Below are 23,503 nucleotides of genomic sequence, written 5' to 3'. Positions count from 1 at the left end.
TTAAATGTTTAAGGATAACGGATTACACAAAATAATTGTAAGGAAAAAAAAAATCTAAGGCACTTGTTACCATGGAAACACATTCACTTCCACAAATCAACGTTTTTTTAAATTATTTATCTATGTATCTTCATAAACTGGTTTTGCCACGAGAAATGGCATGAGATGTATGTCGTTATGTCATTTTTTATTTTTATTTTTTATTCAGAAGAAATATACTTACGGACGGTGCCTTTGAACAAAACAAGCGCACACTCGCCTTGAACCACTAGTGACGAAAGTTTCCCGCCCTGGCTTCTGCCGTCGCTGCTGCTGCTGCTGGGCTGAAGTGTGGGGAGAAGTCAACAAAGTGCCGATTTCGCCGGATTTTAGTTGAATTATATTATTACTCTCTACCCTGTCTGGCTGGTAAAGGATGCCTTGCTCACAGGAGTGGATCAACAACCCGCTGGGTGTTGTAGAGGCGATGTTCGGTGAGTTTCACACGTCTCCGGGTTAGTTTGACAGTTGTGGATTAAGTGGGACCGGCTAGCCACTTAGCATGCTAGCATCCTCTATCCATGTGGCTATATATACAGGAACACCAAGTTTGGCAAATGAGTAGATCACGCGGAACAGATTTGCACTTGGGCTCTACTATGATAACTTGATTGCATGATGACGTTGTTGTTGTTTTTTTGTCTCTTTGGAGCTTCATCTCCACACAGACTTCATACATTGTACTCCTTTGTGCAGCAAGATGCAAAGTCAGCATAAATTGCACACATTTCGACCACACAGTAATGATCCAGACAAGTCTTGATTCCTCTTTCTGTACTCATAACACACATCATATGATTACAAATGTCACTCATGTGTCTTGACTAACACTTGTCATTGTCTTCCAGGTGAAAACCAAAACAACCCAGACTCAAAATGGGAGGAAAAAGCAGTTGGTTTCTTTAAGGAGGCTCTGAAAGAGAAAGATGCTCAAACCACGGTAATACAATGAGCTATGTTTGTACACCATGTTAAAGGCAAGTTTAACATTTCATTGTTTATGATGTGTTACTCTCCAGATCCCCTCTCTCAATGATGTCCCGCTGCACTACCTGAAGCCAAACTGCCTGGTGAAATTCCGATGCTTAATCCAGGACATGTTCGACCCAGAGTTTTACATGGGAGTGTATGAGACCGCTGATCCATCGACAAAAAACAAGGTAGGAAATTGTAACAACTACTGGTTCAGTTACAAGCCATATTTTATACTTTTTTTAATCCTTTAACCCCCACCTGAATGGAGCACATTTTCTCCAGTTTGGCATTACCCAAATCTTAAATGAACAGGCCACTGTTTTTACATACTGAGATATGTTCTTAACAGAGCTTAGACAAGTCTGGTCCCGTGGAAGGTTGCTTCTAGCTTCACCCCATTTGGAGCTATAGGATTATACTGGGAGAGGCTAAATGCTAGCAACATCTTTGGTCTATTTGCGTGACTGAGGGCACACGTAAAGACCAGACCGGTATCAACGTCGTCTAAGTTCAGGCAAGAACACATCTCAGTATGTAAAAATGGTGGCCTGTTCCTTTTAAAGCTTCTGGAAATCAACATAGCGACGTAAACAAGGATGGAAATGCAAGACAAAAACAACAAAAGAGCGTAAAAAAACATGACAAGAACATGACGAAAAGCAACCGAAAAAAGCCACAAAAAAGCAATTAAAGAGTGACAAAAATGTGCCAGAAAAGTAACAATATTACAACAAAAAAGTGACAAAAATGTGGTGAAACCGTGACAAAAATGTGGTGAAACCGTGACAAAAAAGCAAAAAAAAAACACAAGAAAAATGTGACTTTCAAATGAGGCATTACTCATAAGTTCGAGACAAGAAGCTTCTAGATTTGGGTAAAGCCGAACAGAAGAAAATGTGCTTGGTTAAGATGGGGGTTAACCTCATATCCCCCACTTTTAACCAAATGTATTTTCTCCAGTTCGGCTTTACCAAAATTGAAAAACTTTTTGATGCCTATAGGCCAGTGTGACGCCTCATTAGAAAGACCTGCATAACTGATCCTGACTTTTTTGTTTCGTTTTCGCCACGTTTTTGTCATGTTTTCGTTTCTTTGCATTGCATTTTTGTCACTTTTTTTCTGGCTTATTTGTCACCTTTTCAGTCGCTCTTTTGTGGCTTTTATGTTGGTTTTTCATCACTCTTTAGTCACGTTTTTATTGTGGTTTTGTTTCTTTTCCAGCACATTTTTGTAGCTCATTTGACACTTTATTGTCACTTTTTTTGTTGCGTTTTCATCCTCGTTTTTGTCACTCTGTTGACACTTTTTTTCAAGAAGCAATTAGATCCGGGTAAAGCCAAACTGAAGAAAATGCGCTCGGTTCAGTTGGGGGTTAAGAGGTTAAGAGGTCAAGGCTTTTACAGCTACATTAGATACTCGCTAATGGTATTTGTTGTTACCGTAAATTCTCTAATACTGGCCTGTAATTCCATTAGTGGCCGGGTCTCTAACAGAGGCCGGGTTCGCGGCTGGCGGAGGCAAATTAAAGCCGGTCTCTAAAACAGGCCGGGGCTTTTATTAGAAACTATAGCAGTAGAAATATTATGTTAGGAATTTGTCATACTCGTGTAAATGATAACTCACGTGCAGGAAGTAAACGAACGGGAACCTGGGCCATGGGGACGCTGCGGAGGAGCTGATCCAAGCGTAACTTTGACACAGAATTGGCCACTTTTCAAACCTCCTGTGACTATATTTGGAAACAGGGCAAGCAACAAATGTTGTGTGACCCTCCAGGGTTTTAATAAAGTCGCCATCGCGTCTTCAAAGCACGTCCAGCTGCTCCGTGTGCAGGTCAGTCCCACGCCTCAAAATAACTCCTCCGATCAGCGCGAGCGTCTCGTCTTCTCTTGGGTCAGTCTCATGATCGATCACAAACACAAACGCTCCGTCTAAACTCGCCTTTTACACAAGAAAACAACAAATAATCCGGTCCGCGTTAAAAACGAAACAGAAACCTGCAGTGACATTGATGTCAAGTTCCGCTAACAGCAACAAAACACTTCCTGTTGTCCCGACAAAATAAAAGACGTCAATGTTCCAGCTGCTGGGTGGAACAGAGTACAGAGGAGCAGAGTGTTTGCAAAGTTAATTAACCTAATATTTTAGGTGCAAATTGACATAAATCTCGTTTTTCTTCATTTTCCTGGTCGTCCGTTTTGCTCAAATAGAAATAAAGGCCTGTCTCTAATTGTGGCCTGGTTCCAGTAAAGGCCTGGTCCTAGATGCCCTTTAGTAAAGGCCCCGGCCTATATTAGAGCATTTACGGTAAGCAGAAATGGAATTAGTGATAAAGTTCCAATTATTTGTTGAAATAGATCTATCTTTGGTTCCAGATGCATATTTTCTTCAGTGGCGTATATGTATGATTGAATATAGCACTTTTTTTTCTCCCTTTGAATTGCCCTTTAGGTTCTAAAATGTGGCAAGTACAGAGATGTGGCTGAGTCCGGGGTAAGTCTATTACTAATACTTAATCTTTTCATTCTCTTGACCCACAGCCCCTCATTTTGTGTTTTTTTTTAATCTTCTTTAGATTGATTTTAACTCCGAAAAGACCGTGACTGCAGAGAGACAGACTTTCTACTGTGTGCCTATCCCCGGGGAAAACCACTGGGTCAAAGACATATCCTTTCATTGTGCACATACGATACAGAATAATTCTCATAAACCTCAGACCTAATCAGAAGTTTGCTGTTGTTCTTAACTCTGTCTCACTGTTACGCCGCCTCAAACCAAGCACGGGTCATGCCCTCCACGTCATACACTCCCATTCGACAGAAGCGCAGCTACGAGGAGGACGATGGAGACGCCATGGACACACAGCAAACAGGTACAGACTTTAAAGGATATATCAGAAGTCATAATTAGGCAGAAGAAAACTGATATAAAGTCAATATTGTACAGCGGTTATCTCCTCTAATGCGTGTTAATTTCTGTTTCTATGTAGATCCTCAGGCGCATAACGAACATTATGGAAACGGCGACTGCAAACGACAAGAAACAGAAGCTCCATCGCACCAGCCTCCGACCACGACTCCCCTCGACCTCAACTTCCCGTTACCCGGAGAGAAAGGCCCCTCCTGCCTCGTCAAGGTAAGTTCGCCAAATCTCTGCGGGGAGTTTTTCAACGTTTTACAGCCCAAACCCCCAACTTTGAATTTGCTTCACACGTTGCATTTCTACTTCTGTGTGAATAAGGCAAGGCAAGGTTATTTGTAGAGCACAATTCATACACGAGGCAATTCAAAGTGCTTCACAGTTAAAGCAGCATAAAATATAAGAAAAACAAATACAATCAATAAAAAACATCAACATGAAATTAATCAATTACAGTAAGAGGCAAGAGTGTAGATAAAATACTTTCAGTTAAATGCAATTTTAAGTCTTGTTTTTTAGATTCGCTCTGTCTTGAGAACTATTTTAAGTCTTGTTTTGACCCGCTCTGTCTTGAGCACTATTTCACTCTGTCTTGAGCACTATTTTTAAGTCTTGTTTAGACTCGCTCTGTCTTGAGCACTATTTCACTCTGTCTTGAGCACTATTTTTAAGTCTTGTTTAGACTCGCTCTGTCTTGAGAACTATTTTAAGTCTTGTTTGGATTCGCTCTGTCTTGACACTAGTTTTAAGTATTGTTTTGACTCGCTTTGTCTTGAGCATTGGCTGTAGATATAGATATAGATATAGAAGGCTAGATATAGAAGTGGAAGAGAGCAGGTTTGATCAATTTTGATAATGACCAAAATTGTGGTTGTGCGACGACTGGATCAGAACATCTAAAACAAATACAGATTTCGTGGTTGGCATGTTTATGAAATTATTACAAAATGATCACCAAAAATAGGCGACAAGTAAAAAAAAATCAAACTCGGGCACTCCAAAAGTAGAGATAATAAAAAGCCTTTATTAATACATGGCTAGATGAGATAAAATCATTGCCAATGGCTCTAGGCCTTCCTCAGGGCAAAGTCCAGATGGCTGCCTCTGTACAGCTCTCAGCTTACAGCATTGGTCACATGTCCCAAGTGGGTTGGTCCAAGGTGGGCGTGTTCTTTGTCACCTGGTTCATAGAATACAAATCATTAAAATATGTACAATATATAGGGCTGGACTAGCATGTAAACAGATGCTGCAGCCAAACAACAAACACACTTCTAGCGTCACAGTACAGCCTCCTCATGTCACCCCTTCACCTGGCCAAGCAACACACAAAAATCTGCTAAAAATGGGAATGTTTGATTGTCAGAAGCAAACAACGAGCGCATGTTTTTGTGCGGAGCCTCAAAAGGCCACGACGTCATGGGGTGAAGCCCTAACATCTTAATATTTACATAAAGAAATGAGTAAACCGTGCATTTATTAGTAAAAAAGACGATCAAACTTACAGTTCACTGCTAGACGTCCAGCTATGCCACTGCTGCTGCCTCAAAACAAATCCACATGGTCCAAATAGCATCGATAGTTTTCCTCTTCAACTCTTCATCGCACATCCTGGTCCTCTGAGACGTGTTTCTGTTTTGCCCATTAGACGAGTTACCACAACTTTGTATCTGATTTTACATGTGAAAAATCACCAGGTCCTCTCCTCTGGCTGTCGCATGTGCCATCCTGTGCTTCCTGTTTGTTTGGGCCGAGTGTTCCCTGGGAATGACCTGACAGGCGCTGCAGCATTGCACCGTGCATATTTTTTTCCAGAATGCGACAGGACTGGCCGATTCTCCTTGATTAAAATGTACCATGCGATTATCGTGGTTGACCTTTATTAAAATCACGATCAGATTAGAATTTGATTAATTGCCCAGCCCGAACAATATATAATGTAAAACACAATTCATAAATACTATACATTCTTTACAAGATCGTAGATGCAGTTGGCATTGCGTCATAGAAGGGGGCATGGCCTCGCCAAGGGGGAATAGAATCTTTTGGGAAACACAATTTTTCACTCTTTTTAACCATTTTCTGGCTAAATATAAACTTATTTATCACATACAAATAAAGTCAAGTCTAAATCAGGTCCATATGGATGTTTATTCACAGCAGATTGTTCAGTAAAAGTGAAAAAACGGCAGTCGTAGCTAGTGCTAGCTAGCGTTAGCATTAGCACGATGCTAACTTGAAGCACCATGTTAGCATTCTCCATCATTCATGTGTTTATGGGCTTTTGCACCACTTTGCTCCTCTTTGTATCTTTATTTAGTAGAAAACAATATTCGTAATTCAGCATTTGTTAAAGGAGTTTTTGAATAATTAGAGAAAGTTTTCCCCCTTGACTGTTTTCAAACATGACCATATATGGGCGACTCCAGAGATGCCGTCTGTATCTATACAGAGAAATGTTAGAAAAATCGGAATAATTATTTTACAAAAACACTGAAGAATCTAATTGTCCATTGAGGCCTTGGAACTCAAAATAATTCCCTTTGAAGGAGTTTCTCAGTCTGTCCCTCCTCTGACAGTCTCTTGTATTTGCTCTAATCCACACATTTTAAGGCTATTGAAATTCCCATGATTGCGTCTTTATAATGCATGGCCATAGGATATATGGGGTGTTGGTGACGAATACTAATATTTTAGTCATTCATTGTTCCAAACAGCGTTAATATTAAAGTGCACTGATAAACTGACTCCGATTGTTGTTGTTTTGTAACGTGCAGGTTTATGAAGACTGGGACAAGTTCAAAGTAAACGACATGCTGGAGGTTTACGGGGTTCTCTCCGTCAGCCCGGCTCTCAGCGCTCTGGCCGATGAAAAGTAAGAATCATATTGTTATTATTATGGCAAGAAATGGATCATCTGTAATGTAATAATCTATAACGGCAATCCCATGATCCCAACTCATACATGATTTAATTCGTAGGCTTTGATTCCAACAAAGACGTCGTTCAGCTGATCAAACAGATTAAATGATAAGTGAATATGTGGCTGGTGGAGCTGCACAATTTCTGAAAGATATATTTTTTCCTGGAAAACCTTTTACATCTTTTATTAGATCGTTTATTAAACTGAAATATGAGCTGCTGAACTCATGTAAGGATATATATCTGCCTCATTTAATCTTTGACTGCAATTAATTGTGCCTTACAGAGAATGCTGAGGCCAGGGTTGTCTGGAAACAGGAGGTTTATAGATGTTGTTGATTAATATACAATACTTAGATCAAATTCCAGCTGATAAACCTTTATAACAGGGCGTAGGCAATAATAAGTTCCTTGCTTCTGCTTCTCCCTTTAACCCCTTAACTCCCACCTGAAACGAGTCCATTTTCTCCAGTTTGGCTTTACCCCAATTCAAAAGCTTCTTGAAAAAAGGTGAGAAAATAGCGACAGAACTGAGACGAAAACAATGATGAAGATGTGACAAAAAATGATGAAAAAGTGGCAAAAAGGTCACAAAAATTGACCCAAAATGTGACAAAAAATGGACGAAAAAATTATGATAAAGTGGCAAAAATGTCACAAAATATTGACAAAAAAATGATGAAAAAATGATGAACATGTGACAAAAAGTGACAAAAAATTTACTATTTGACAAAAAATCTACAAAAATGAGTTGAAAACCCCCCCAAAAAATGCTGGGGAAAAAATCTGATGACGTGAGGAAAAAGATCCATTTAGATGAGTTTTGTAGATCCTAGCTTTCAAATGAGGCGTTACACTGGCCTACAGGATTTGGGTAAAGCTGAACTGGAGAAAATGCTCTCGGTTCAGGCGGGAGTTAAGAGGTTAACTTTTTCTCTTCTCTTGTCGTTGCGTACTGTGGAAATTCATCTGGTCAAATAAGAAAATACTTCAGTTAAACCTCTTAACCCCCACCTGAACCGAGCACATTTTCTCCAGTTTGTCATCGGCCAAATCTAAAAGCGGCAAAAAAATAAGATGAAAATGAGGAAAAACATTTAAAAAATTGACAAAAAGCAATGGAAAAAGTGACAAAAAAACGACAAAAAAGTATGACGAAAAGCAACAAAAAATGACCCAAAAAAAGCAATGGGAAAAAAGTGGCAAAAATCTGACGAAAAATGACAAAAAAGCAATGGAAAAAGTGGCAAAAATACAACAAAAAATTGACGCAGAATGGCAAAAATTCAACAACAAAAAATTACAAAAAAAAGTGATCGAAAAAAGCAATGGAAAAAGTGGCAAAAATGTGACATAAAACTGACACAAAATGGCAAAAATAATACAAAAAAGTGATGAGGGGGGGAAAAAAAAGTAAAAAAAAAAAAATGATGGCAACAATGCAAGGAAGAAGTTCTATTCAGATCAGTTTTGTTGGTCTTAGCTTTCAAATGAGACGTTGCTACACTGGCCTATAAGCTGTAAGAAACTTTTAGATTTGGGAAAAGCTGAACTGGACAAAATCCACTTGGTTGAGGCGGGAGTTAAGCAGTTAAAAAGAGAGATTAATCTGCCCCCTCTTTGACTAATTTGGGCCTGTTCACAGAGAGAGCTGCGCCCTGCTGGACCCCTCGGACTCCATGGAGACCGCGGAGGAGCAGAGGGTGCACTGCCCCCCCGCCTCGCTCGTCCCACGCCTGCATGTGCTCCAGGCCCGACCCCTGTGCCACAACAACCCTCTGCTGCCCCCTGGGACTCTGGAGGACAACAGTGCCTGTAAGACCAGCCGCACTTTTAAGCTTTTAGCCGTTCTCCTCAGCATAAACCTAAAGCAGGAGCAGAATTAACTTCCTCTTTCTGTTTTCAGTCTCGTCTTCAGTCCTCGGTGAGTTTCCGTCTGTTCGGGCTGAGCTGCTGTCGTATTTCTCTCACGTTCTTTTGGGAGACGCTCTGGCGGCCGAGTTCCTCATCCTCCACCTCATCTCCACAGTGTGAGTGTTCACTGTGTTGCTCTACAATGAATCAATCATTATAATAGTCGCTATCTAATATCCTGCAGCCATCTCAAATACTCATAAAAATGCTGCTTATTTTCTATATTTCTGTAAATACCTCGTGTTTCATAAGGATAATTTCTTGTTGACTGGACTTAACGAAGCAAAGGCTCCTGGTCTGTAGTTCCTTCTGCTTTTTTAACATGCGACTAAAACAAAACACTTCATGAAGCTTAGAATTTTACCAGGCAGAGGTCGACCCATATGGATATGGATTTTTGTGAATGTCTCATCTATAATCCTCTGTATGATGATTCTAGACTGTAAAATGTGTCTGAACTGGACTGTGACATTCGGGGGCGTCTCTGTCTCTTATGGTTCCAAAATGATAAGCAAAATTCTGCAACATAAACTACAATCAGCCTCCCAGGTGTACAAACTTGTGACCGATTTTCATCACTGTTTCTCGGTCCCCCTGAGGCCGAGTTTATCAAAGCTCTGACTGAGCTCTTTTCAATGCAAAAGAACTTTCTATCACTTTCGATTTAGGAGATATTGGCCTTTTAACCTGTGTTATATCAGCCAATAGCTGATTTATATTTTTAGTAAAATACCCAAATATCGGACAGATATATCAGTTGACCACTACTTTCAGGGTTCAAATTATGGTTTTCTAAGACAGTTCCCCAACCAGGGGTACCTGAGCATTTAGCAGGGTTTTTGGAAATATTGGCGACAGTGGCAGATGGTAGAGCAGGTCCCGCCTCTTGAAAGTGCACACTATCATTGTGTCCTCGGGCAAGACACTTCACCTTGCCTCCAGTGTTCTTAAAGGGGGGGTATTTTGCAAAATCTACTTTTTCAAGCTTTACATCATGTTATTATGTCATTCTCTCATTAAAAACATGCCTGAAGTGTTGCCTTGGTACATTCTCATATTTTTGAGTAATCTGTAAAAACTCTGATGGCAGCCATTTTAGGGATAGGTTTGCCTGAGTCCTCCTAGGAACGCCCCCACCTCCTGGAGACGCCTCCGAGCTTTCGTCACCAGCCGAGTAACCAACCACTGCTCCTCAGCAGAACCCCCTCCCCACTGATGCCACAGACAGCGTGTGGAGGGGGCGTGTCGGAAAGGGTCAGAGGCTCTTAAAGAGACCGAGACCATTTTGAGAGAGCAATTTTATACAAGGCAGTTATTCTAATTTACGGCATTTACAGACCAACGGAAGGTTTCGTCACCATTGTAGTGTGCTATAGACTGGTGCTATGTGATTGAAAAAAGCATAATACCCCCCTTTAACACATTGGTGTGTGAATGGGTGAGTGGATCCTTATTGTAAAGCTCTTTTAGTGCATTGTCGGTGGAAAGTGCTATATAAGTTGAGACCTTTTACCATTTCAAAAAGACTAGAGTACCATGTTATTCATTTTCGATCTAAAGTTAGTGATGTTTGAATTTGAAGTTATTGTAGCTTCATGTTGAATAAAATGAGTTTAGTGGATCACTTTATTTGAATATTAACTGAAACCTCAAACCTAAATGAAAAACTCAAGTGGTACAAAAAAAAGGTTGGGAAACACAGACTGTTCAAAAACACATCCAGTTGCAGTTTTGTCTGAAATTAACCACTGTTTTTTTCTCAAAAGTTGCCAGTTTTGTCCAATTCCCTTTTGTCTGTTTACTAATGTTTGCAAATCTTAAATGAAATGTGCGCTGTTTTTTTTTGTGTGACATTAAATGTAGTATTTGTGACATTAAAAAGCATTAGATTTGAGTTTCGTCTGCCTGTAGAAACCTGTAGAAAGGCTATGATGATACTGTGATTCATCATTTGGTTCCAGCTGAATTGTATTGTCCTGCTGTTTTGTAGTTACACGCGGCGAGATGTGCTGCCTTTGGGGAAGTTCACCCTGAATCTGAGCGGCTGTCCCACTGGGTTTTCCTACTCCGACCGGCTTTACCAACTCATACAGCAGCTCGTGCCCTCGGTGAGCGCCTGACGTCTGTGCCAGAGTTAGAAAAATGTGTGCTTACTTCATCCTAACCTCGCCTCGTTTCCCCCCCAGTCCCATTACCTCCCCATGAGCCTGCAGAACATGAATCAGATCCGGCTGGTCCCCAAGAAGGATTACACGGCCAATCGTCTGCTGAGCGGAGCGCTGCAGCTGTCCAACAACACCTCCCTGTTTCTGGACGAGACTCGGCTGGAGCAGGGGCAGCTGGACACCACAGGTACTGCACACTTTCACCACCAGGGGGCGCCACTGAGCCTGCATCCATCCCCTGTCCAGAACACTCTCTCTCAAAATGTCATTAAACCCTTAACTCCCACCTGAACCGAGCACATTTTCTCCAGTTTGGCTTTACCCCAATCCAAAAGCTTCTGGAGAAAAGCTGTGAAAATAGCAACAAAACTGAGACGAAAACCAGGATGAAAATGTGGCAAAAATGTCATAAGAAATTGACAAAAATGCGACAAAAAATGGACGAAAAAATGACAAAAAATTGACAAAAAAAATGACAAAAATTGGATAAAAAATTGACGAAAAAATTACAAAAAATTTGATAAAAATTTGACCAAAAAAATCAAAAAATGTGACAAAAAAATGACAAAAATGTGATACAAAAATGACCAAAAAAATGACAAAAATGTAATTAAAAAATGACAAAAATGTAATTAAAAAATGACAAAAAAATGACAAAAAAGGTACAAAATGAGTTGACTACCCAACAAAAAAATGATGGAAAAAAATCTGATGACGTGAGAAAAAATATCCTCTCGGTTCAGGCGGGAGTTAAGAGGTTAAAAAGCAGTAGAGTAAAAAGCATTTGTGGCATTGAACATACTGTATTAGGGCATTAAAATAGCATAACAAGAGTATTTCACTTTTTCTGAAATGATACACTGCCTGAAAATAAAAAGTTGCTGCGCCTTTAACCTTTTACTGCAGCGTTCTTTCCCCCTGGCGTTGTTTCAGTAAGCTTCGGCGACGTCAAAAGGTCCAGTGTTGAATATATTTTCCACCAAGATCCTGCATTGATTGACCTGACCTAAGAGCGTTTTCTACAGCTCGGCTTTACTCCAATCTTAAAGCTTCTCGACTGGAGAGCAACAGTGTAATCCTCATATGAAAACTATGATCTACAGAAGTGATTGTAACTTTATATATATTATATTTTTAGCACATTTTTGAAGCGTTTTTGTTGCTTCTTTGTCGATTGTAGATTTGGACAAAGGCAAACGGGAGAAAATGTGCTCGGTTTAGGTTTTTTTTTTCACTCAGTTTGGACGATTATGATTTGAATCGATTTTATTTTGAACAAACTTTTAAAAAGTCTCCTGATCTTTATTGATATTTCTGTTTTTAGATATTCTTGTCTGCTCTCAAAAGTAAAACCTCTAAATAAGAAAGCGTTTTAGTTTTATCATCTTCATGTCTCTGCTGTGATTGACAACCGTCTCCATGGAAACTCGAGGTAAAGGGGCGGAGTTAAATGGTCCACTCAGAGCAGAGTGAGAGAAAGGCACAGGAGCAGAAAAAAAAAAACCTCTTGTTTTTGCGGGAGAAAGCTCCACCGCAGACTCTTTAAACACAACAAGGGCCAATTTTCATCATAGCCAAAAGGGCCAAGGGCCGAACCTCTATTGTAGTCTAAAGTTAAGAACCATTTTCTGCAAATGCCATTGTTTTACATCAGTGCTTCTAAATGGTCCGGCTCCGAGACCCGCCATTGCCTTAATGACAAAGTATGACCCAAATAAAACTGTAATTTGTCATAAATCATATAAAATGTTGCATTTACCACACGTTTTTATTGAACAAGCCGTAGATTTGCTTTGAAGACTGAAATTATGATCAAAACAACCCAATAATACAAATTTCAACAGACTCCAGTGTGTTTCCGTGTAGTTTCAGATTGATAATATTGAAAGGCTCGCGACCCACTCTTGAGTCCCCGACCCACCAGTTGAGAATCACTGTTTTACATTATATATGACCAAGTGGGATGTTTTCCAAAGATATTTAAAAAATACACCATAAAAAGACACTATTTATCGCAGTTTTAGTGTACTTTAACAGGTATTTGCATCATATTTCTCAAAATCATATTGGGGGCCAGAGGCTCTGTGCCCTCCAGTCGGCGCCACGGCTCAGTATCACATGCTCGTGACGTCACTCGTCAACATGCGTATATTGACGCCCTCAGCTCAGTGTCTCGCGCCCCTCTGACACTCCGGGCACTTTGACTCCCCAGTGTATTGTGAATCATTAATGATCGTATGTAAATTCGTTTGCGGTTGTGTCTTTTCGCCCAGGTGTGAGGAACGTGACCGCTCTGGGGAACCTGATCTCGTGGCAGAAGGTTGATTATGACTTTAACTACCACCAGATGGAGTTTCCCTGCAATATTAATGTGCTCATCTCCTCCGAGGGACGCTCTCTGCTGCCGGTGAGAACTCTGTCTGTCTGCGCCTTACGCCTATCCACGTACGGGACGGGGCGGGTGAGAGGAGGGGAGGGGCGAGGTGTACACGGCAGGTCCTGAAACAAGCCACATCCACGTTTTCAAAGAGGCTTCATAGTCGTTTCACACACACAGGTTGCAACGCGTTACGTTTTACCCAGTTGGTTGTGTTCATGTTCAGGGTTTCCGCAGGACATTAAAAAGCATTGAAAATGTATGTCCACAACCATTTTTACTGTAAAAGTTCATCAAAAATACCCAAATTCTTCCCTGTTTGATGAACAGTTTTCAAGTCTTAAAGGAATTATGCTCTGATTATTTCTGCTGCGTTTGCGGCATTAAAATGGCCTTTAAAAGCTTTATATTTGACTCGCTTCTGCCTGTATAAACTGTGATGTCACAGTGTCAGGTGGAGGACAGGTACAGTCTTTGGAAGTGATTAGATTCATAAACCTGACGTATTATTTTTATGGCTGGAAGTCCTTTCTACTGGGAAAGGGTCTTGAATATTGTCACCAGAAAGAAATTTGACCTTAGTTCATGGGGCGCTGACAGAGGAGACATTGAACCTCGTTTCTTGTGGAGATATTAACGTCGGAGATATTAACCAAAAGCTAAAAAAAACTGTTACCATAGTGAAAACTCACCACCTCCATTTTAAACTATAGGCTGTTTAGAGGGATGTGATGTCACATTAATGCAACCTAGGTCTGGGCGATATCGATATTTAAGATATATATATTTGTTTTTAAATGAGATATGGACTTAGACCATTTCGCATATATCGAAATAGTTATAATTTGTGCTGTAATACTTATTTTATAAGATATTTTTATTTAAGCTATTTTTTTATTTAAATGCACACCTACGGAAAATATATCGGGATATCCATCCATCCATCCACACATCCATCCATCCAACCACCCACCCTCCTTCCTTCCTTCTACTTTTCCTTCCACTTTTCCTTCCTTCCTTCCACTTTTCCTTCCTTCCACTTTTCCTTCCTTCCACTTTTCCTTCCTTCCTTCCACTTTTTCTTCCTTCCACTTTTCCTTCCTTACACTTTTCCTTCCTTACACTTTTCCTTCCTTACACTTTTCCTTCCTTCCTTCCACTTTTCCTTCCTTCCACTTTTCCTTCTTTCCACTTTTCCTTCTTTCCACTTTTCCTTCCTTCCACTTTTCCTTCCTTCCACTTTTTCTTCCTTACACTTTTCCTTCCTTACACTTTTCCTTCCTTCCTTCCTACCACTTTTCCCTCCTTCCACTTTTCCCTCCTTCCACTTTTCCTTCCTTCCACTTTTCCTTCCTTCCTTCCTTCCTTCCTTCCTTCCTTCCTTCCTTACACTTTTCCTTCCTTCCACTTTTCCCTCCTTCCACTTTTCCCTCCTTCCTTCCTTCCTTCCTTCCTTCCTTCCTTACACTTTTCCTTCCTTCCACTTTTCCCTCCTTCCACTTTTCCTTCCTTCCTTCCTTCCTTCCTTCCTACCACTTTTCCCTCCTTCCACTTTTCCCTCCTTCCACTTTTCCCTCCTTCCACTTTTCCTTCCTTCCTTCCTTCCACTTTTCCTTTTCACACAAATCACATTGCATTGGGTGATATTTGGTCCATATCACCCAGCCCTAATGCAACCTATTATATACAATAAAATACATGGCTTTTTCAATTGCAGATGTTATTATTGTTAAAGATGCATTAAAACGTGTGAGTCTTTGCTGTGAGCGGCACCGTCCTAAGAAACTTTACTGGAGATGTTGACTTAAGGCGGCCAAATATGAGATTTAAATAGGCTGGGTCCTCTTTCAAATCCATCATTTTATTCTCCACTGCACAAATAGCACTTTCTGTTGCGAGCTCGTCATTAGCAGCATGTTTTGTATCGCTGACAACAATAGAATCCAAAATGTCACACCGTGTGCCTTTAATTACTACCGTCAGAAAGGTTATTTGATGTTGTATGAAACTCTTCCTCCCGGAGCCGCGAGCGTCTCTATCGACTCATCCTGATTAAAGAGCGAGCTGTTAATCCTGCGCAGAAGAGTCAAGTGGCACCAAAACGATTACCCGGATAAATCATCACTGCGGCTATTAATATTATCGCTTTAGATGCTACAATAGGCGGACTTCCCTGGACTGATCCCTCTGGACCGGTCCCAGAGCGAAGCGCCGGGGGTTTATCAGAGGTTGTCTCCAGCCTCGTGCCCCTCTGCTCGCCCCGTGATTGGACGCTACTGCCCGTCTGTGTGTCTCCGTCCTGACCGTCCCGTCCCGCTGCGGAATGTCATCTCTTCTATTCTGGAATGTTTGTTGTTCTATTCTACTGTATGCGGGGCGCGCGTGTTGTGTTCGAGAATGTGGAGCGAGGTTGAGTTCAAGGGACCGACGGGACAGATTTTTAATGCAGACGTTTTGACCCGGTTTATGGTTAATACGTCTGTGATTACTCTGCGCTACAGGAGGAGCAAAAGCTGGGACAAAATTCAATATAGTCTCAGTCGGGACAAATTAAATAATGATTCCCCCCCCCCACTGTACACTGCAAAAAGTACATTTGTGTTGTTTTGACTAGATATGATTTAGAGAAGTGTGTCTGACTCGTTTCAAGCCATTTCGTCTTTATTTCAGCTAATTTTCTTTGTCTAACATTGTCTTTGTCTAACATTTCTTTGTCTAACATTGTCTAACCCCGATGGGGTTAGACAATGTGTCTTAATTCAATTAAATTCTTATTTCAAGAGAGATTACCTCAGAACTAGTCTGAAATGTCATCAAACCAGTAAAGTTAACTTTGTCAGATCAGGAAAATAGTCTTAATCAATGAAAACCAAACCAAAACAAGATATATTTCTTCAATTAAAAAAGTTATTGAAGCCAATGCTTGATATTTACTTTTTTGTAGTGTAGTTAAAGCTTAAGCGATGTCTTTATGATTTTTTTTCATCAGTAGGTGGAGTAGTGAACTCTGCTCTGCTCCACCACGGCCCCCCCTCCCCTCACCTGGCTTTCTCCCTGTCGTCTCACTCCCCTCCACACTGTGTAGACCACACGCCGCTCTGATTGCATTCAATGAGCTACGGAAATCTCATTAATCTTGTGTGAAACTAGCCTGGTACTCATTGCATTTCGTAACAAGGGTCTGAACCTTCACAATTGAGCTCCGTTTTCAGGTGGGAGGGGTGAACTCCTTTGAAACGAGTGGATCTGATTTTCACTAGGGTTTGGTCATGACGTCTATGTAATGCGCCCAAGTGAGTGAAGCAGCTTTTATAATTCTATCGTAACTCATTCCAAGGCTTCAGTCTGAATTTCCTTCCTTCTTTCCTTTCCTTCACTTAAACGGGATCGCTTAGAGTAGCTTTAAAAAGGGTTGGCATTATTCAGTCACAGGTGTCACTCGAAATTACTATCTGCATATGACCGTTTTCACCAGTCAAACAATTATATCTAAGATTTTGCTTAAAGTATGGATGGCCTGTTCCTTTAAATTATACCAAGGTTTTCCTGGTTTGTCATTTTTATGTGATGCTTTGTGGATGCTTGACATTGAGGAGCAGTTTCCCTAACGTTACATGCCAACCATATTGCAACACCAGTGGTTCTCGAATACCACTCCATAAAATATTTGACCTAAGTTGGACTAAATTGTTCCTTAACTGGATAACAGTCTAAAATTGCAGATGACTCCGAGAACCACTGTTGTAGGTTATGACTAATACTGTAATTATGCCCCACACTGAAACCACAACATTTAACCTCTTAACTCCCACCTGAACGGATCCCATTTTCTCCAGTTTGGCTTTACCCTAATCAGAAAGATTCTTGGGGAAAAACACCAAAAATGTGACAAAAATTCACCAAAAATGTGACAAAAATTCACCAAAAATGTGACAAAAATTCACCAAAAAATCACCAAAAATGTGACAAAAATTCACCAAAAATGTGACAAAAATTCAACAAAAATGTGACAAAAACAACAAAAATGCGACAAAAATTCTACAAAAATGTGACAAAAATTCACCAAAAATGTGACAAAAATTCAACAAAAATGTGACAAAAACAACAAAAATGCGACAAAAATGTGACAAAAATTCAACAAAAATGTGACAAAAATTCAACAAAAATGTGACAAAAATTTAACAAAAATTCGACAAAAATGTGACAAAAATTCAACAAAAATTTGACAAAAGTTCAACAAAAATGTGACAAAAATTCAACAAAAAATCAACAAAAATGTGAAAAAATGGAAAAAAGAAAAGAAAAGAAAAACATATAAAAGGTGACACAACACTGCAACAACACAAGGAAAAAGGTCAGTTTTGTGGGTCTTAGCTTTCAAATGAGGTGTTACACAGCCAAAAGGGGACAGAATGCATTTGGTTTAGGCGGGTGGTAAGAGGTTAAACAAACCACAAAAAAGGCAAATTTGTCGAGGAAATCACTGAATCAAACACTGAATAGGTCTTAATAATTGAACATTTTCTGCTCATTGTGTAAGATTTGATTAAATTCTAGAGTTCTGTTCCGGAATATTGCACGTGCCGCGAGTGTTCCGCTCTAGAATGTGCGAGTTCTATTCCTGTCCTTGGCCTGAGCCGTCTCCATGGCAGCAGCTGGTGTCTGTCACCGGGCCCAGGGTTCAGCGCGAGTCAAGACACTGCTCTGCTGCTGCTGCTGCAGGAGGACGAGCTGCGCCACAGCGTTTCCATGATTTACAAGGGTCAAAGCAAAAATAACAAATTTCATAACTGAACTTTGACACTCGTTTGGCTTCTGTTGCCGTGACATAATCTGCATACCTTTCTATATAGTTTTAACTGTAAACATAAACAGACCAGCAACATCGAAGGCCTCAGACACACGAACAATGGACCTTTTTTTGTGAAGCGTCTCTCATCAACAAAATCACAAACGTGTCCCTCTCTCTGCCCTCAGTCGGACTGCCAGGTGCCCCTGCAGTCTCAGATCGCCCCGTCCCAGATGGAGGAGCATCTGAGCAGCCTCCCACAGACCTCCTCCGCTCAGATCAACCGGTTCAGGACATACCTCAGCGTGGCCCGGCTCCTGGACTACAACATCTCAGACCAAATGACCAAGGTGAGGAGAGCATGAGAGGCTGTGGGGGCTTTGTTTTTGTCTCTCGTGTTGATTCACTAGTTTTGTTTTTGGTCTGATTGTTTCCAGACTCTTGGAAACGTTTCTGTGTTAAATAGTAATAATAATCTTGTAGTCCCGTGTAACCAATGGGCCGATGTGAGGTATTTTACAATATCGGCCGATAAAAATGCTGATATCTCCGAAACCGAACAATTTCCTCATTGCCGTTTTTTTTGTTTTGGAATCTACACATTTTCATCTTTCAAACAAGTGTCGTCAAATTACTTACTAAACATGAACATACAGCGCCCCCTGCTGTGACAGTTCAACACTGACACGTTTAGAAGCTTCATACACAAGAAAAAAAAAAAAACAAATCGGCCTCTGTTAGATATATTTCTATGATTGAATCTTTTACTATAGCAATAAATGTGTAGTTATTGGTGGGTTGCAGGTTCTAGAATATGATGATGTCACCGAACCCAGTGGGGGCAGGAGCCAGTTTTTCCTATTAAAGAGGGGGTATTATGCTTTTTTTCAATCACATAGCACCAGTCTATAGCACACTACAATGATGGCGAAACCTTCTGTTGGTCTGTAAATACAGTAAATTAGAATAACTGCCTTGTATAAAATTGCTCTCTCAAAATGGCTGTAGTGAATGTCTTGAAATAGGCCTCTGTTTCTTTAAAGGAATAGGCCACCGTTTTTATATACGAAGATATGTTCTTACCTCACTTTAGACGTGTTAATATATCCCCGTCTGGTCTTTGTCCGTGCGCTCTGCCAGGCAAACGGAGCACATACGCAGCCTCTCCCACATGTCATATAGCTCCGAAAAAGCTCACGATAGAAGCTACCAAGCTCCTCCACGTGTTCCCTATTTAAATAAAGTTACGTGAAGTGTTTTCATGCGTATATTTACCCAGAAATGTAGCATGTCGATTTTATAAGCAAATAAAAAGGGGGACTATATTGTGAGGCGTAATGATACGAGGAGTAAAACGTCCGCGCAGTAACTCCTAAAGGTTATTGACGGAAGTGAGCGGGGGAAGTCTTTAGGAGTTACTACGCGGACGCTGTGCTCCTCGTATCATTACGCCTCACAATATAGTCCCCCTTTTTATTTGCTTATAAAATCGACATGCTACATTTCTGGGTAAATATACTTTGCATGAAAACACTTCACGTAACTTTATTTAAATAGGGAACACGTGGAAGAGCTTGGTAGCTTCTATCGTGAGCTTTTTCGGAGCTATGTGACATGTGGGAGAGGCTGCGTATGTGCTCCGTTTGCCTGGCAGAGCGCACGGACAAAGACCAGACGGGGATATATTAACTCGACTAAAGTGAGCTAAGAACATATCTTAGTATGTAAAAACGGTGGCCTATTCCTTTAAGAACCTCTGACCCTTTCCGACACGCCCCCTCCACACGCTGTCTGTGGCATCAGTGGGGAGGGGGTTCTGCTGAGGAGCCAAGGCAACACTTCAGGCATGTTTTTAATGAGGGAATGACATAATAACATGATGTGAAGCCTGAAAAAGTCGATTTTGCATAATACCCCCCCTTTAACAGCACTACACTTTCACAAGTCGTAGCTAAAAGGAAAATGTATGAATTAGAAAAATGATCATTAATATCAGTCACTGGGTCCATGATCTCTCTGTACAAGACCAAAAATGTCCTCAAAAACAAAATATTTTTCCTCTATACAATATTATACTCCTCTAGAACGAATTGTGGCTGAAGCACTTAAAGGAACAGTCCACAGGTTTTACAGACATGTTCTTACCTGAGCTTAGACAAGTTGATTTACGTACCTGTCTGGTCTTTGTGCTCGTGGAAGAGCGTGGTAGCTTCCAACTTCACCCCCGTTTGGAGCTATAGGAATACATTGGGAGAGGCCAAATGCTATGTTCATATATTACTAATTGGGTGAAAGTGTGGGAAGCAGTGATGCGAAAGTTTGTGCATTCCCCTGTTGTAAACGCCTCCCTCTTTCTGTCTCTGTGCAGGCGGTGGAGGATGACTTTGTGGACATGAGGAAAGACGACCCGCAGAATGTTACGGCCGAGGACCTGCACCGGCTGCTGGTCGTGGCTCGGTCAGTGACTCCGTTTTAGTAACGTTATAAATCTGAGAACGTGTCAAGACCAGGGCCGTGACACAAACACTGAGGATGTCACTGAAGGTGTCATTTCCATCAGCAACAAAATAAAACCATATCACTGCACGTCACTGGATCAACTGTTACTACTTCCCAGCAGACAGGAAGTAGCTTTTATACTTTAGTACTGATGTTATTCTTAATTTAGGAAGTATTTTGGCTTTTCTCCTCAGCTCTTTCTATACTATAATAGACAAAGGCTTCATCTAGGGCTGTGCAATTAATCGAAATTCGATTACGATTTCGATTACAAAATTAGCATAATCGAAAAAAAACGATTATAATTTTTTTTTTTTCTTTTTTTTTTTTTTTTCATGTTTTTTTTTTTTAATATTTTTTTAAATGTTTTATTTTTCCAAATTTTTAATTTTTGGATTTTTGTCACTTTTTTGCTGGATTTTTGTCTTTTTTCTGCTGGATTTTTGTCACTTTTTTGCTGGATTTTTGTCTTTTTTTTAATGGATTTTTGTCACTTTTTTGCTGGATTTTTGTCTTTTTTTTAATGGATTTTTGTCACTTTTTTGATGGATTTTTGTCTTTTTTCCGCTGGATTTTTGTCATTTTATTGATGGATTTTTGTCTTTTTTCCGCTGGATTTTTGTCATTTTATTGATGGATTTTTGTCACTTTTTTGATGGATTTTTGTCTTTTTTCTGCTGGATTTTTGTCACTTTTTTGCTGGATTTTTGTCTTTTTTTATGGATTTTTGTCACTTTTTTGCTGGATTTTTGTCACTTTTTTGCTGGATTGTTGTCACTTTTTTAATGTTTTTTTTTAAAGGCAACAAATAATCGTTTGAATAATCGTGATTTCAATTATGACAAAAATAATCGTGATTATTATTTTTTCAATAATCGAGCAGCCCTAGCTTCATCTCGTTATCCCAAGTTCTGCCTTGTTATTACTCTGCTGAAAAGTGTGACCAGTGTCTTTTTGATATAAATGTCGAGGTTAATTTAGCTTTTCCTCTCTTTAGGCTGCTGTCCCTGTCTGCGGGGGAGACGGCTCTGTCCCGGGACTCGTGGTTCAAGGCCAAACACCTGGAGACACTGAGGAGGAGCCGCATGGAGCAGCACCGCAGCGTCAACGGCAACGAGCCCTGAGCAGATGGACAAGTGTTTATAGATGAATTTTGTAATAAATATTTTTCATGTTTCAAATGATCTGGCAAAATTATTGAACGATATATTTAAAAGTAGATATAAGTTTTTAGCTTGTTATTTGGAGAGAATAGTTTATTAGTCCATTGTCAAAGTGGATACAATGGACTAATTACTCTCTGTGTTTTGAAATGAGTTTTTTTTTTTGTTGCTTATTTACGCCTGTCAGATTCTGAAGTATGTGTGGTCCTAATTAGCTAATATAAACCTCAGTCACTAGAAGTTTATTATGTTAAATAGGGCTGCAACTAACGATTATTTTGTAATCGATTAATCTACTATTTTTACGATTAGTCGCTTGGCTATGAATGGTGTAGGAAAATTTTATTTTTTCAATTTTTTTAATCACATAAAGCTAAAGTGGATCCGCTTGAGGACGTGTTGATGGAGTAAACGTAAAGTAAATGTTTGTTGGAGGCTGTTGGTGCTAATTCTGCTTCTGATTGGATGAGACACAAACATATTCATGAAATTTACAATGTACTACATACACTTGCTATAAAAAGTAGTAGAAAAATTAGGTTTTCATCAAAAATACTACAGTTTCATGTAATTAATTTTTGCTGAGTCTGAACTAGAAAACGATTAATCGATTAGTTATTTCAGCCCTAATATTATATAAAAACCCTGAATTATTTTTAAAATGTCCAATGACTGCCTTCAATAGCCCAACTTAAAATCATAATCATAAATATAATGTGTAATAACACATCTCAACACTTGGTTCTTTTATGTACATTTTATTCCAATGGAATAATTAGACAAGTGTACAGTGCACTTTTCTCAAGTAACACACCCAAAGAGGATAAGAATAAATAGGATACTTTAATATACAATCTCAGTACAATATGTAAAACAAAGACAACAGTCGGTCAGAAACAGGACACTTGTCAGGAATATGTGCTCAGTGCAAATTAAACTTCCAGACCCTAAACTTCACAAGATCCGAGTCATGAACACGGATCTGAACACAGCCTGCACTCAGTGGACGTGGAGAGACACCAACTCGGGCCCCATAGGACATGTGATCAACGAAAACCCCAACAAACTAAACTAAAGTGGCTTTTTCTTTTTTAATGAAGAGGAGTCATTATTAAAAGGAGAGTTTACCTTTAAAAGCAAGTTAGGATAAAACGACACAGCACAACTTAATTCAAAAAGTAGTTCCCTAGTCCCTGTCTAACATTACATCATCAGTGACATCAGCTGGAGGCAGGAAGTAAACAGCTGAAAGATTAAACTAAAATGAATGATCATAAATGTGAAGATACGACTTTAAAATGTTATCCTGTTGTGTATTTAAGTGCAGGAGGAACAACATTCGGGCTGACGTTTGTTACGTGTGACGTCACGACTTCCACTTCCGGGTACTAGCAGACCGGCAAATGTGCGACAAAAACAACTATCAACTATCAATACTTCTGAAACTCAACGGAGAGCTACTGAACCTACTTATTTCTCAGAATCATTTGCCAAAAATGCCGCACCTACTGCTTAAAAAGTAATATTTACCAAAATTGCTACTTCCGGGGTTAGCGTAGCTGCATTTTTGGCTAATGGGCCTGATAAATAAGTATGTGCAGTAACTCTCTGTTGAGTTTCAGAAATATTCATAGTGGTATTAAAGAGTTTGTTGTAGTTTCTCGCACATCTCGGGACACAGAAGTAGAGCTGTAGTCACCGCCAACAACAGTTAAACATTTGTTTATCGTTACCATGACAA

General features: G+C 40.0%; 1 protein-coding gene across 1 annotated transcript; it reads left to right on the top strand.

Annotated features, from left to right (window-relative positions):
* Positions 1–287: 287 nt before the first annotated feature.
* Positions 288–21,830, top strand: mcmbp (minichromosome maintenance complex binding protein). Its single transcript, XM_079560633.1, has 16 exons — positions 288–473; positions 888–979; positions 1,059–1,199; positions 3,466–3,507; positions 3,590–3,692; positions 3,731–3,886; positions 4,004–4,149; positions 6,711–6,808; positions 8,501–8,670; positions 8,762–8,885; positions 10,760–10,877; positions 10,956–11,121; positions 13,208–13,341; positions 18,289–18,450; positions 20,469–20,557; positions 21,597–21,830. The coding sequence occupies exons 1-16, from the start codon at positions 416–418 to the stop codon at positions 21,721–21,723; spliced, it is 1,926 nt and encodes a 641-aa protein (XP_079416759.1). The 5' UTR covers positions 288–415; the 3' UTR covers positions 21,724–21,830.
* The last annotated feature ends 1,673 nt before the right edge of the window (positions 21,831–23,503 follow it).

Source organism: Gobius niger (assembly GCF_951799975.1).
Source record: "Gobius niger genome assembly, chromosome: 7".
Lineage (NCBI taxonomy): Eukaryota > Metazoa > Chordata > Actinopteri > Gobiiformes > Gobiidae > Gobius > Gobius niger.
This window is presented reverse-complemented; position numbering and strand designations above follow the sequence as displayed.